This window comes from Vulpes lagopus, chromosome 15, assembly GCF_018345385.1.
Source record: "Vulpes lagopus strain Blue_001 chromosome 15, ASM1834538v1, whole genome shotgun sequence".
NCBI classification, from domain to species: domain Eukaryota; kingdom Metazoa; phylum Chordata; class Mammalia; order Carnivora; family Canidae; genus Vulpes; species Vulpes lagopus.
This window is the reverse complement of record NC_054838.1, coordinates 38,939,907-38,956,531: the sequence shown is the minus strand read 5'-3', so window position 1 is coordinate 38,956,531 and position 16,625 is coordinate 38,939,907. Positions and strand designations below refer to the sequence as shown.

Genomic DNA, 16,625 nt, shown 5'->3' with positions numbered 1-16,625 from the left:
ACCAGGACAGTACAAATGAGTTTGGGTATCCAGTGAGAGTGGAAATTGGAATCTGGTGAAATATCCTGGAATACTGTGGAATAATCACAGGGACTTTCTGTAGGACACGCTTGGCCTTGTTTCTAAATGGGGAGTTGTTAAAAGTCCTAAGGAGATTTAAATATCTCCATGGACTTAATAAATTATCTTTGCAGAATTCAACTTGAATTAGCCATCCAACCTATGTGTGAAGAATTATAGTGGCAACCACTTATGGTTTTCTAAGGATTTCCCCTTTTGATTTTAGAAAGCTCTAAGTATTGAACAAGTTTTCCTTTTATTGGACCAAAATGGTCCACTATAACTTCCAATAACTGGTCCTTGTCTTTCATGCTATACATAGATATAGAAATGTAATATCATTGTGCTACTTTTAGAATTTCAATGGGAACCAGAAATTCAAGGAGAAGGATTATCTGCATATCCCAATGTAAGGTCTTAATAGCCAAGAGAAACAGAAATGTGATTTTGCTAGAACTGCAAGCAGGCAATTCACATAATTATTCCAAATGTCAAATGTTTTGTAGCATTTTAAACATTCTCTAATAAAATTCATTTTAGAAGACTGAAAAAAGAACTTTTAATAGGATTATTACCATTATCAACATATTTAATGAGTGCATCCTGAGACAAGTACTTAGCTAGATTTAATGTAGGGCTGGGGCCTTTATTTTCAGTGACCTTCAAACACATAGAACTCTGGGGACACCTGGGTGGCTCGGTGGTTGAGCATCTGCCTTTGGCTCAGGGCGTGATCCCAGGATACGGGATGGAGTCTCGCATCGGGCTCCCTGCATGGAGCCTGCTTCTCCTTCTGCCTGTGTCTCTACCTCTCTCTCTGTGTCTCTCATAAATAAATAACATCTGTAATTTAAAAAGTTAAAAAAAAAAAAGAACTCTGGCAAGAAAGAACTGATGGTTGTTGTCTGTTTGAAGTTCCTAACACATTTTGTAGCAAGGATGTAAAATATATGGGAAAGTCATGCTTTCTGAGGAGAATAAAAATGTACATCTCAAGCTCAAAGGAGTCAGTTTAAATTTGTTATTATTTTATTGAAATAAAAGAACGGGGACAATAAAAAAGAAACATTTCATTAAACAATCAGGAGAAAAGACCAAAATTACTCCCACATTTTATAAGAGCACTTTCACTGAGATAAAAGTTGCAGTTACTCATTACTAAATGGCATCCTTTTCTTAGAAATAGGGGTTTGAGGAAAGCTATCAAAAGAATGATCAAATGACAGTGAGGCAAGCACAGGTGTAGTCTACCTGCATTAGAAGAGGGGTACCTTTTGTACTAGCCGACGATCCTGATAATAGGCTTCATAAACAAAAATGCCAGGAACGGCTCTTGGGGACATCTTCTGGGGACTTAAACATCATTTGAGTTAAAATGAGGTCAGCCTGTTGGCTCTACTCTATCACCCAAGCCTTTTATAGATGGGTCTGATACAACAAGCTGTGGTAATCCTCCTTTTCCATGAGGAGTGGCTGCTTTTCTTCATGGAGCTGCTTTCTATTGCGCCGACACAGTAGGCTGGTGAGCCCTCCTAGCACAGCAGTGACGACACAGCCTACCACAGCAGCCCCAATGAGCCATGGCCAGATCCGACTTGCTTGTTCTAAGTAGGGCTTAATGTAATCTTGAAAAATGTCCCGTTCTGAAACAGAGAGACATCCCAATGTTTTTAGTATTGTCATCATTAGCATCATCATCATCATCAACATTATAATTATTAACATCATCATCATTATCCTTGCATAGTAGCATGGAGTCAGAGGCCTGGGTTTGAATGCCAGCTCTGCTACTTACTAGCGGTAAGAGCTCAGAAAAGTCACACCTAATACTCCTATGCCTTAGTTTCTTCATCAGGAAAAGAGGAACATACTACCACCTCATTGGAATGTTTTAAAATTGATTAATAACACCTGATCTGTAAAATATGCAGTGCCTAAAACCAGGTCAACTATTGTTAACTTTTAGCTTTTTAATATTTGCTTCCACATTTCTAAATAATAGACAAATATTGCCATCTTTTAATTCATCAAGTTTATATCTGGAGTTCTTCATATAGAAATAATAATTTTTGTTCTCTGACAACTCCCATTTTATTTCCTCAGTCATTTTGGTATAATGACATCACGATTTGGGGTCAAATCCATATCTAGGATTTTCATTAGTTTTAGTATATAAATACAGTGGAAACAAATATTGTTATGATTATATTTCCTTATATTATTGTTCCCTGGGAATTAACTTGTATCCTTTTGCTTGATTTAAAAATACTCATCACTACTTAAAAGATACTCCAAGATATTCCATATTTATTTTGTTATCAAAGAAAACAAAAGAGTGCATCTTGGACTTCTGCAGAAAATTATGTAACTCAAGTCTTGAGCAAAAGTGATATATGTAACTTTGGGACAATTTCCTTAAAAATAAGAAGCTATGTCTCTCCTTTTTCTATTCTTCTTTTTGCTTAGCAGGAATGCAGATAGGATGTTGGTGAGCCATCATGGACCATGTAGTCCAGATTAAACCCTAGATCTTGTGGAACCACAAGAAAGAAGCAGCTTTGAAATTATGGAGCTGAAATTCAACAATATACCAAGACTTCTACTTGAGCAACAAATCAAGTAATTTATTTAAGCCATAGGTATTTGAATCTGTATCTGTTCTCTATCCCTACCTTCCTGCCTTTGCTGATGCAGGAACTGTAACGTTCTTTTATAAACTCTTTCCTTGGCTATAGTTAATCAGTACATGGTAGACCACTGACTCGAGATGGGCCAATCAGAATCATTACTCAGAATTCACTGTGCTAGAGCTGTCAGGTGGCTTGGGAGCTGACGACAGCCTTACTTCTCAACCTGTGGAAAACAGGATGAATGTACTCCAAGAAATAGAGATGAGAGCTAGAGAATGAGAGAGAGACAGAGAGAGGAACAGAGAGAGAGTGTGTGTGTGTGTGTCCTTAGGGCTTTAATTCCCTGGTTCCTGCTATTTCTCAGTCTCAGCTGCATTTCTGCCTTTCCCAGAGTTTAAGTGTTCATTTCTTCCTTGGATTTTTTTAAACCAATAAATTCTCTTGTTTATATAATCTCATTCCCATAGAATTTCTGGCATTTGCATTTTCGAAAGTCCTAATTATATTAAAAAGTTAATTATGTGCTCACCACAATAAAGGAGAAATTACCTTAGGAAATTCTGGAATTGCAATATATGTAAATTCTATATATAATAAAAATGAGATCCACAAATCAATGAGAGAAGGAATATTTATTTAATAACATATCTTGGAAAGCATGAGTAGCAACATGAAATAAAACTTAAAAGGAAAATCTCACTGTTGATCTCATAAATTCAATAACATTCAGAACAATTAAAGCAGAAATGTTCTTTTTTAAATCAGAATTTGTTACAAACTGATTTCATAGTACTAAAGCCTGATATTCATTCATAGGAGATAAAAGTGGAGCTTCCGTGGCTTACATGGGCCTATAGGGCTGAAACCTGGTCCATTTTTCCTGTTCCATTTTTCTTCTTTTGTGCTTGATACGATCTTTTTTGCCAGCTGTCACTAAGTTACCTCTAAAATTCCTAGAGCTCATTAAGCATAATTTTAACAGTATTACAATTTAGAGTTCCTCTTCATCAGGAGAGGATACAAGTTGCAAAGGATAAACATTACCAAATAAATTATAAAACATGATTTATAACTTTGATATTTAAATCTAAACAATGAAAGCCAAAATGCTAAAATTAAAAAGAAATACCAAAAAGTTATGGTTTTCAACATATTTAAAATTACTTTGAAAAAGGGACTACAAATGCCTGCCTTATTTTGCCAGTAGTCACATACATAAAGTACATTTAAAATGTCTAGCAGAGCATAGAGAGATTACACAAAAAATATGATTCCCTCTATTTCTGGCTCAGCTTAAACCCAAGTCACAATTTCAAAATGCTATTTCTTTGTCCAACTGTCCAGCTTCTCTTATAATTTCTCTACTTCAGTTCACTCCTAATGGTCTCAATTTTTACTGTCATCAATAGTTTTCTTTGAAACACTTGGTATCTCTCATTGACTCCAAACTAAATAAGACTTCCATTCTCAGCTCTCTGCTTTTCCAAACAGTGCACCTTTAAATTATTTCTTAATGTCATAATTTTTCTATTTTTACCTATTTAAAGTTCCATATTTCATGTCCCCTTTTCTCTTCAGAATAGTAATATAGTCTTCTATTTATTTTGCACTCTATATATTCAAATCACATGCTCATTTGCTCACACAACAAATGTATGATTTAGTTGGGGACCATTATCCAAATTTAATGAATTAGGAATCTGTAACTTAGATTGCCTGTAGTATTTAAATGAGATAATCCATATATAGCCATTGGTACAATGCCTAGAACATAGAAAGCAATTTATAACTGTTATTGATTCTTGTTATTCCATAATAACTTCAACAATATTTCAATTGAACCAATTTCCAATAAGAGTTTTCTCTCTTGAACTTGCTTTGATTATTGATTCAGGTCAGCTTTCTTTTGTATTCTCAGACTCTTTCTTTCTTTGCTCCCTTATGACACTTGACACAATTGTCTATGTGTTAATAATTATTCATATGTATGTATTTTCAGGCTTGATCATAAATTCTTGACAGCAAGTATTATATCTTGATTGTTTTATCTTTCATTCTTCTATTCATTCATTCATTCATTCATTCATACAGCAAATGTTCCCTGAGACACATTACATGCCAGGTGGTGGTCCTGGCACTGTAAGTAAAAAAATAAATAAGCAGAGGTCCTGGCCTGAAGGCAACAATAATTGGAAAATAAATAAGCAGAGGCCCTGGCCTGAAGGCAACAATAATTGGAAATAATTACATTCAAGAGTAATGCTATAGTGATGAAAGTATGCAAAAGATACAATGGAATCATGGTGGAATGACCTCTTACATCTGTTTGGGAATCAAGAAAGCCTCCCAGGAGACTATGGAGTATGAATTAGAATTGAGAATATGATGTTGATGGCAAGCCATCCCAGGCAAAAGGCACAGCATGCACCTATGGATATAAGTAGGAAAGCATAACTATTGAACAAATCTGTGAAGGACAGAAGCCCATCATCAAATCCCATCTACAGAATGAGACACTCTGGTTACCATGATCATGTCTCCTCCTCTCATTTTTAACATCAAAAGTCAAGGTCTTTTAAAATATATTGGGTTTAGGAGGCTCTCAACAGAGCAGTAAAATACAGAAAGCAGGGTCATATTTACCAAAAGCATTGAGGGCACAATCTTTCATTGCTAAAGATTTTTGGTCTCGCCTTTTAATCAACTATGCATGCAACAAAATCACCTGCTGCTCAATTTTTAAAAGCATCACTAAATTCGATTATAAGGGAAAATGTTTGACAAATGCCAGGCATCAGCTGCCTTTTACAGAAAACACTTAAGTAATTATAAACATGAGTACCTGAATGATGAATAATAAACTGCTTGAGAACTAAATTGTATCAAGAAGTTTTTAAGGATTTATTTTAGTAGGCCTAAAGTTTAGCAGTAAATAGGAATACATTTTAAAACCTTGAATGTGCATCAGAAGCAGTAGAATAATTCATAAAAGGAAAATAGGTGATTACTATTGTTGATTTTAAAGTCAACTGTCTCTAAAATTAATGGTATAGATTCACAGCTCTTGTCTTTCTAGGCTATGAAAAATACTTTAAATAAAGCATTTCAAATCAATTTTATTTTTTTAAATATTTAACTAGAAATAAGTAATAAATACCTAAAGTCCCTAATGTGCTTCTTTGAGCCTCCAGTCCCACCTCTCCTCTGATGGTTTTTGTTGCCTTTTCAGTAAAAAGTACCCATTTGGATGTGGTACTTTTGGAACATAGTGGACAAGACATATAGGGACTAAAGAGAGCCCTCTCTACTGTGGAGTAAACGGGGAGAAAATTAGTTTGGAATCGCTATTGGCCACTTAGTAGCTCTGTGACTTAGAATGAGTCACTTTACCTTTATGATTTCAATTTACCTATAAAACAAAATAAAAACCACTACCACATAAAATTGTGAAGATTAGCAGAGGTAACAATGTATTTGCTGAGGTCTATAATTTATATCTCGTTAGTATCTGCAGGCCAGAATGTCTTCCCAGTTTCAAGGCCATCCACCTGCCCCAGAGATGTATTTGCCCTGATATCTCCTATCCCCCCATTTCACTGCATAGCCAGTACGAGCATGAGATTCTCTCCATGTCTGGCCTTGCTCCTACTTGTCACTATCTCAGTGAGAGTGTCACCATTCATCATTTTCACAGGCGTCCCCAATATCTCCTTCACTCTTACCTTGTATATGAATCATTTTCCAAGTTTTGTACATTTTATATAAATTAAAGATACTATCAAATTATTTCATGTCTCTGCCCTCTCCAGACCACTACTACTGCAATCCACACTGCCTTCATCTCTCTCCTGGACATCTGTAATAGCATCTTTACCACCTTCCCCGAAGGTGCTTTACAACAGCTACAGAATTTCCAACATGCTGCAGCAATAAGAAAGGTTTCAAAAACTCAAAACAAACCACTTAAAATTTATCAATAGCTTCTGTTATTTTAACAATATGGCCCAAATCCATAACTAAGGCCCCCTTCAACTAATCACTTCTTCCTGTCATACTGCTATCCTCTGAAATATCACTTCACTGACCCTAGAGGTAGGTAGGTCTAAGTCCTTAGGTAAGTAGTTGTTTAAGATCTTTATCTTCCATTACAATGTAAACTCTATGAAGATAAACTATGTTGTTTACTGCTGCATGCGTTGTATCCAAGACAATGCTGTATTCAAAGTAGTTATTAAATACACATATATAGAAAGAATAAATAAATCAATAAAACCACCTAGAAAATAAAATACCTAGTGTGATACAAAACTTGAAATGTGTTAAAAAAACATATCTGAAAATGACTTAGCTATTAAATGGGGTGACATTTTTCTAGCAAGCTTTACTTATATTGGTTAAGGGGTGGATACCATTCTTCACGATCAATATCACTTTTACTCAAATTGATTCATTGATATCACCACAATGATACTGGATGTCATCTGATACTTAAACTAGAGAATCTTGCAAAATGTCAATTCTAATCTTGTCAGACTCATAGTCAAGATGGACAAGAGAAAGATTCATACATAAAAAATTACCACATAACTCTAATAAAAGAGTGATTAAATATGACTATACACACACACACACACACGCATATATATATATATATGTATGCATAAAGTAATTTACTATCTAAGAGTTTGACAAATGGATAAACAGGATCAGAATTTAGCCAGAGGGAACAGCATGTTTAAAAGCATGGGCCCATGAAAGTGTCTAACATGTTTTAGAAGTGGAAACCATGAAGTCTTAAGTGGTGAATCTTTGAAAAGCCACTACCAATATGATCCTTCACTCCCTTTCAAAAGGGAAAACATTTTACCTGAGACTGCCACTTTTTAGACTCCCCTTACCACATCTCTGCCTTTTGCAAAATTTCCTGTTCTCAGTGATCTCAGGATTTAAAAAAAAAAAAATGATTTCCAGTCATTTTAATATTCCTTCCACTGGTTATGATTCTCAGATAAACAAAACAGGTTAATCAAGCCCATATTTTTTAGCGAATAGTCCCCCAAAGGGAAGGTAAAAGTTGATGAAATACGGCTTCTCCTATTGGCCCTAAACTATGGTTCTGCTGTGCCACATACTAGATAGACGGCCTGGGACAAATTATGTATTTCTTTAAGCCTCTGTTTTCTCACCTAAAAAAAGGATAAAGGAAACAATAGTACCTCATTCATATAATAGTTATGAAAATTAAAGGATATAATGCACACAGCACACCTAGAAGAATTCTAGTTACATTAAAAAATGTTCAATATGTGTTAATCATGAAGAGACTTCATTTCTCTGAGGGAAATTTTCCATTGCTTATACTACTTAAATAGGAAAATTTAGCATTGAATTTCCACCTCTATTTTTCTTGTTACTGTCTTCATTTAGAATATTCTCTGCCCTTCTCTCTCTGTGCTACCTGCCTGCTCATCCTTCAAGGTCTTGTCTTTCTAGGCTGAATTATTCAGAAGTCACCACTTTCTCCCCCGTCCTCCTGTTGGATTTTGTTTATGACTCTTTTGCTGCCTTTAACATGGCCTGATGTCTTGTACTTTCTTGTATAATTGTCTGACTTTCACACTGAACTTGGAACTACTTGAGATTTGGAACTATGTCAGTCATTTATATCGTTAAAATCTAACACAAAGGGTAGGAAGTTGGTAAATGTCATTAATTTGTTGATGAATCATAATTTTTATGAATTATCAATGAATATAATTAAACATCAATGCTTATTGAATACCGCTTACCTACAAGTCATATGTTGTTCTACTGTTTTTGGTTGTTGACCCTCTTGAGTTAGAGTAATAGCTGTAGTGAAATGAAGAGAGGGCCTTATAGTATTGAAATCTGGCTCCTTTATGTATTGGTGTCTGATATTGGGGAAGTCACTTAAATTCTCATGGTATCAATGTCCTCATCTATTTCTAGAGATAATAATCCTTACCTAATATACACTGGATTAATAACACAGGTACAAGATCTGCATATAGCAGGCTCTTGGGTGGAGGAAGATATTGCTAACTCTTTCTCACTTGTTAAGAAGATATTGACACATTTCTATTCAGGAAGATTATTTAAAGCCCAGATATAATTATAATCTTAGAGTTTTATATTATTACCTTAAATATCATTAATTATCATTATAACAGTTCATTCTTTCTTCCTCTACTTCTTCTTCTTATTATTATTAATTGGGCTTAAAATAAAAATATCCACAAATTATCTTGGTAACCCTACGAGAAAGTTCCCAAAGATTACTCTAAACCTGCTGGATGTTTATCTTGTACCACGCCACACTGAACTCTTCAATACATCATAGTAATTTGATTATCACAATATCTTTTGTGGTATTTCAATAAGAATATTTCAGGTTAAAAAAATGAGATTCATGGGACTAAACAAAATTTCCAAGATCTCTTCACAGTCACCTGAAAGAGTCATATCTTAAGCCCATTTTTCCTTTCTGATTTTAATTCTAGTGTTCTTTCTACAGTTACTGTATACAAAATACCCTATGTTAAGCAGAATGAATGTGAATTTAAAGATCTTTGCAACTTAATTCATGTAATAAAAAATAAGTGATAAATTATAGGTTGTAATGTGCTTTCCCTATTTAAAGGCTTTGGGGATAACATTATAAATATGTAAGGTTAGGAACTCTCTCTCAAAAAAAAATTGGTCACACTAGATTCACTAATTCATATGAAAGAAATTAAACTTTACCTGATTCTTGTAGGTTGCTATAGTCATAGCCCAGATCTCTGGATGAAATAAAGAAATCACCATTTCTGTACAGAGGTATAAAAGGAACCATGTAGGATTCCCGGTTGTGTCCAATAGGAGCATTGGCTTCTGGATAAACTTCTTGAAGGGGATGGTGCCTTCGGAGCCACTGCTCAAAAATACTGCAGAGGGAAAGATTATTCAGGCTTAGAAACATGTTGCTTATAAAAACTTAGAATTCTTAAAGTAAAATAAGAAGGCATATCTAAAATCCCAATGGATGGAAAGATGCCAAATATATTTTTCATGCTTTGAAAATATTTTGTAAAGCACTAGTTCATACTGTCAGGCCTTGATAAAGCTCGCTCATTTGAAAGAAATATGAGAGGATTACTTTGGAAAGAGAATTTCTTAGGTAAGTGAACCTTACGTGACAAGTTCAGACCTTTCAGAAAGCTGCAGAGGAAAGGTAATTATTGGTTGAGTGACAACTGGGTCAGAGTTGTAAATTAAATATGTTTCTTGTCTCAAAGAAAGTTAGCCCAAAGAAAGAACACATAAAACTAGGTTGGAATCAGTACTGGCATTTGGTCATTTTTTTGGGTCATAGTAGGAGACTTTCAATTATTTCAACCATCTTGCTATGTTTAGTGAAGTGTATGCTTAATGAAACTTGGGGAGAGAAAGTTCACCTCCCATAACAGAGACTAAAAATACTTGGACTGGTTTCCCAAACTTTCCCTGAAGCTAGAGTATTACCATATGATTAGTACTCAGACAATCAGATAGACCTGTGAAAACTTTGAAACAGAAGATAATGACACACACAAGCAAGGATGACAGAAAACTATTTTGGTTGTGGGCAAAGACAGTTGTGATAACAATATCCAATTTTTAGGGATTGCAAGACCAGGAGTACCACCAGCAAGGGAATATCTGGTGTTCTATAGCATGGTTTTAGCAGATCTCATGGTTGCTACTCCCCTTCTCCCTTGTTCCCACCTATTTCTAAACCTGCTTCTCTATTATTTCCTGAGGTATCCAATATCTTCTTGGTAAATTCTTTTTCTGTAAATTAGCCAGAATTTGTTGCATGCAGTTAAAAATTCTGACTGGAACAAAAGCTAAACAGTTAAGGGATCAAAAAAATTGAATAAAAATACATAAGTTATAGAAGAATGTATAGTGTGTCACCAAAATGTGGAGAAGAATGTGACTGTATCATCAGTCCATATAACAGAGGAAAGAACATAAGATCTGAGATCACACAACTCCCCTGAGGCCTAGCTCTGTGCTTTAAAAGCTGTATGACTCTACACAAATCACTGAAATTCTTGGAGACCTAGCCTCCTATCCTTAAATTAAAGCAATAATATCTGCCCTATTTCCAAAAGGTTTAGGATAATATTTGTGAAAGTGCTATCTAAGTAAGCTCTTGTTACTTAGCTATAACACTTATTCCAGGAAATAAAGGTAATTGCATGGTCTCAGGAATATTGCCTACAAAGGAAAGTGATAATGCTTCAAACAAACAAAAAAAAATTGAAAAAACATTTTTAGTACAATCAAGAAGAGATCAGTGGTGCTGGTGGCAGAATGGCGATCATTCTTTCCATGATGGAAAACAGTTCTATTTGCTTAGAGAATCTGGACTTCAAATACTATTTGAACCAAATATTGTGGCTAAAGTTGACTTTTAACTGTGAATTAATTGAGGGATCAGTAGACCACTGATAAATACTGAAAATCTGGTCCATAAATACCAAATCCTCTCTAAATAGCTCAATTATTCAACCTGTTACTGAGTATTTATTATATGTCAAGTTTTGGAGAAACATGAACCTGCATAAAAACCTGAGTTCCATGGGTTGTGACAAGGGAAATTTGTAAAATTTCTTAACCGGTTTGATTTACCTTTTCTTACCTGTGAAATGGGAATAATATTTATGGATTAATTAGTGTAACATAAGTAAGATGTATATTTAAGTGCTTGATAAATGGAAATAATCATTATTCCCATCCCCTTCTTCCTCTTTTCCCTCCTCCTCACTATTAATATTATTCTGGAAGAATGTTATAATTGGTGAGAGAGATGAGACATAGTGTTTTAGAAATGCCAAAGTCATGTATACGTAAGTTATTGAGCTAAATCTTTTTTTTAATTAGAGAAACATTTTATTTTTTTAGAGGGAGAGCACAAGTGGTGGGTGGGGGGTGGGTGGAGGAACAGAGGTAGAGAAAGAGAGAGAGAGAATCTTAAGCAAACTCCACACCCAGTGGAGAAGCCAGAGTGGGGCTCAATCTCACAACTCTGAGATCATGACCTGAGCTGAAGTCAGGAGTCATATGCTTAACCAACTGAGCCACCCAGCTGCTCTTTGAGCTGAATCTTTTTAAGAAGGATTATGATTCTGACCAGTGGGAAAGAGAAAGAAGATTCAAAAAGATTGTTTTTTCTGTGTATGCCTTCTCAACTACAGAAATTAGGAACTGGCCTAACAAGCCCCAAATTCTATTCAAGTCCTAACATTTTGTTAATTAGGTTTTTTTCTGCAGTTTTCTTCTTTTCATAAAAGCAAAGCATTCCTTGTTCATTATATGCAATTCAGAAAATATAAATGAGCAAAAATAAGAGAAGAAAAAAATCATATAATCGCTTCATATTTCTGTTATATCTAGTTTATAAAACATGCATAGTAACACTACATATATTTTAACAAAAAAGAGAATTGTATTATAGATAATGTTTTAAGCCTCCAGGTCCAGCATTTTATTTGTAGTATGCAATATTTAATGTTTAAACAATATTTAAACATGTTTAAACAATGTTTACCAGCTTTTAAACTGGCAACTCTATTTTTTTAATGAGAAGGAGGCTCTCTGACACAATTAATCTCTCCCTTACCCCTATTAAACTTTGATTTAGAAACAGCCCACTATACAATGAGCTACCAGATAAGGGCTTGAGGCAAAAATTGTGTTTTTTGTCAATTGAGAAAAATTACTACTCTAGTTCAGCTTATAAATAATCTCTCTGCCTGCCAAGAAACAAAAATTCTTTACCTAGGTAAGACAAGAACATCAATTCTTAGCACCAAAAGATTTAATGGATAAAACCATTAATGTGCTCACCTACCTTATCAACCTTTTAAAAGAAAGGTATTAATCTTGATTAAATTCTTCATTGGTGGTTCTCATATTTAATTTCATCAAACCATATCTAAAATGACTCACATTGAAATACTGATTCTTAACTTAGATAATCACACTGACATCTTGGGAGGAACTTATCTTCTTACCAAAGATTTATAGAAACTGTATCTAGGCAGTTTTCTGGAATTAGGAAAACATAACAATGATCACAGATGCAAATGGGAAGGAATGTGTTTTAAATATAAAAGTAACTCAAGACACCTGGTTTCAAGTCTGATATGTAAGAACCCTGGACACTCCATCCTTACAGCACGAAAAGGCTAGACAAATGGAAAATCAACAACTTTTCTTGGGCCACAAAAGAATGAGGTCACAGGGCAAACAGTCACCCCTCAAACTGCAGAGATAAGTGTGTCCAGGGGAAGACAGCTCAGACATACTTGCCAAGAACAGAAGCAGCTGTATCCATAAACTGGTAGACTTTAGTATTTTGATGAATGATTGGGATATGGACTAACAGTGGTAAGTGAGAAACTCCTGGGAGCCACAGCATTAGGAGGACTCTGCACATTTGGGGGGTTTAATTCCAGGAGCTTGACCAGGTTTTCATGATGAAGACTGGAGAAAGAGCCTCTCCTGGCTCTGTGAGGGGGAGAGAGAGAGGTATCATTTTGAAATAAGTCCCCAGCCTTCTCCATGACAAACTTCTTTAATTCAGAGGAAATGACTTCCAGAGCCTCATCCCAGCTAGGGGGAGGGGATTCCAGCTTTTCCATCTCACTTAAAGGGAAAATAAAACATAAGACACATTGATAAAGGCTTCAAGGAAAGATATAGGGAATGCTATAACCAAAAAAGTAGGGGGCAGAGGGAAATAAAATCTATACCATTGGAGAAACACTCATGAGGTTCACAGCCCCAAGCGTTGGCCAAATAAAAGACTGAAATTTAATTAGAATATTTTCTAATATCCCTCCACACCTTAATACTTTACCATGATATCCACAGAGTTCCAGTATGATGACAGGGATTATAGCTAAAAGAGCTATAAGACAGACAGTATCTGAGGACTAGTATACAGGATAGCCCAAAGCCAAGAGAGAAGACTAAAACAAAGACTGAGGGAGATTTGAAGCCTCCAGTACCTACAGCTACAGAAATCATTAAACAAGGTCCAGCTTCTTGCAAGGTTAACATAAATCCTTATATTCAAGTCCTATCTGCCTTCATTTCTACCACTCAATAAAATATATCTGACTCAACAACAAATTATGAGGCATGCCAAAAAGCAAGAAAATGACAGCCTGAAGAGACAAAGCAATCAAAGTAAATCCCAACTCAGATATGAAATAGATATTGGGATTATCAGACAGAGAGTTTCAGACAGAGATATTGGGATTATCAGACAGAGTCATGAATAATGTGTTAAGGCTCTCACAGAAAAAGTAAATGAAATGCAAGAACAGATGGGTAGTGAAGCAGATTGGTGGAAAGACTCTAAGAAAGACTCAAAGAAAATGCTGGAAATCAAAAACACCATAGCAGAAATGAAGAATGCCTTTGATGGGCTCATCAGTAGATGACATAGCTTAGAAAAGAATCAGTGACCTTGGAGATAGAAACATCCTAAACTAGAATGCAGAGCAAAAAACAAACAAACAAAAAGAATGGGGAAAAATATCAAGAACTCTGAGATAATTTCAAAAGAGGTAACACATGTGTAATTGGAATAACAGAAGGAGAAGAAAAAGCAAACAAAGCTGAAGAAATACTCTCCAATAAAAGGAACCAGAGAAGCCCACTGAAACCACTCCCAATGGCCAAAGCTGAAACAATCTGAGCCACAAAATAAAGTGGTAGTAGATTATAATCCAAAGTACAAAATAAATATAGAGGAGTCCACACTGAAATAAATTAATGAATAAATAAATAAATAAATGAGGGAAATACATAAGTCTACCATGCAGAAGAGTTTCAAATAATTACATAGATACTCAAATACATAATGTAGGTGCTATATAACTGCACAAAGTGGCTTCCTTCCAAAGAGTACATTAGGGAAAGATGGTGGAGTCATTTAACAGTTTGAGAAACCTGACCAATAACACCTCTGCCAGGTGATCAAGATTAACATCGATAATGAAATGTCATGTTGATTACATGCAGCCTTGATATGATGTGAAGAGAATGGTGCTTACCCCTGTCATCTTCCTACCCAAAACATATAACTCCAGTCTGAACATGAGAAAAACACCAGGCAAATCCCAATAGAGAGGTATTCTACAAAAATCTGAACAGTTTTCCTCAAAACTGTCAAGGACTTCAGAAACAAGGGAAGTCTGAAAACTTGTCATAACCAAGAGGAGCCTAAGGGATGTGATAGTTAAATGTAATGTGGTGTCCTGCATGGGATCTTGAAAAAGATATTAAATAACTACTAAGTAATCTTTAAAAGAGTATGGGTTTTGGCTAACAATGGATCAGTATTATTTTATTAATTGTGACAAATGTTCCATACTAATGGAAGGTATTAATAATAGGGGGAAATAGATGTGAGGTATATGGGAACATTGTTCTGTCTTTGCAACATTTTTGTAACCAGAAAACTATTCTAAAATAAGACTTTATTTTTTAAAAAAGAACTAATAAGAAAGCCTTAATGTCAATGGATATGTAGGAACTGATTTGCTTTAGTACATCCACCACTAGCACCAGTTACCTATGGTGAAGTTTCCTGTCCTTGTGGTACTTAGAGTCTAGGGATAGAGACAGATACTAAATAGTAATTTCAAAAATAAATCTGAGTTTAGAGACTGGCAAATACTCTGCAAGAAAGAAACATGGTAAGAAGATGTAAGGGGGAGACTTCACTTAGTCGGCAGCCTCTGGGAAAGACTCTGATGGTGTGTTAAATCAAGAGTTGAAGAAAGCACATTTAGAGAGCTGGAGAAGGAATGTTTCTGAAGACTCAAAGAGAATTTGCAAAGGCCTTTTGATGAGAAGTACATAGCAAGTCCAAGGAACTAAGTGACTGATGTGTCTATAGGGAGCAGGGAAAAAATAGTTTGAGATCAAGCTAGAGAGGTAAAGAGGGCCCCAATCATGAAGTGCAGTGGAAAGCACATGAGAAATACTTATATTTTTTCCTAAGAGTAACAGGAAGTCACTGTCTCTGGGGTTGTAGGTGATAACATGAGCAGATGATCATTTTTAAATGATTGCACAGATTGCATTGTGGAGAGTGGCTGAAGGATGGTAAGGAATTCCTTACTATCCTTAGAGGGAAGCAAGGAATGTAGGAATCACTGAGAAAACAAGATCTGGGCAAAGAGATGGTGTGTGACTATCCAAGCAGCACAGCTGAAGGATGAGGGGCCATAGAAAACTCCAAGATTTTTGGCTTATACTGAAGGACAAAATATTCTCATTCCCAAAGATGTAGACAACTGGAGAAGGAGTGTGGCACGAGGAAGGGTTGTTAATACTATGATTTTTTTATGTGCTGTGTGCTTTTTTTTTTTTTTTTGAGATTTTATTTATTATTTACAATAAACACACACAGAGAGGCAGAGGCCTAGGCAGAGGGAGAAGCAGGCTTCCTGCTGGGAACCTGATATGGGACTCAATCCCAGGAACCCAGGATCACGCCCTGGGCCGAAGGCAGGTGCTAAACTGCTGAGCCACCCAGGGATCCCCTAATTTTTATTTTCTACTACATCTTTTGCTCCTTCAAGGCTTAGGTTAAATACCACTTCTATGAAAACATCAGAGTTAATGTTTTTCTCCTTTGATTATTGCATTTGTCATATTGTAATTATTTGATTATATGTCACTCTCCAACAGTGTGGGGAAACTCACCGAGAGCAATGACATTGTCTTATTGATCATTGTACACTAAATGTCCATCATACTGCCTACCCAGCAAGTGGGCTGGGTTTAAAAAATATGAAATTTAGTGGGAACTGTATGGTTTTCTAGGGAGAGTGCCTAAATTTTTACCAAATTCTCCAAGAGAAT

The 16,625-nt window shown here is 35.5% G+C and overlaps 1 protein-coding gene across 1 annotated transcript in view; it reads right to left on the bottom strand.

The window, feature by feature from the left end:
• Positions 1 to 1,476: 1,476 nt before the first annotated feature.
• The window catches only part of TYR (tyrosinase), a 93,847-nt gene continuing 78,698 nt past the window's right edge, over positions 1,477 to 16,625 (bottom strand). The window contains exons 4-5 of the mRNA XM_041730470.1: positions 9,456 to 9,637; positions 1,477 to 1,703 (exon numbers count right to left, since the gene is read on the bottom strand). Of these exons, the coding sequence (XP_041586404.1) occupies positions 1,477 to 1,703; positions 9,456 to 9,637 (409 nt within the window). The remainder of the gene's footprint in view (positions 1,704 to 9,455; positions 9,638 to 16,625) is intronic.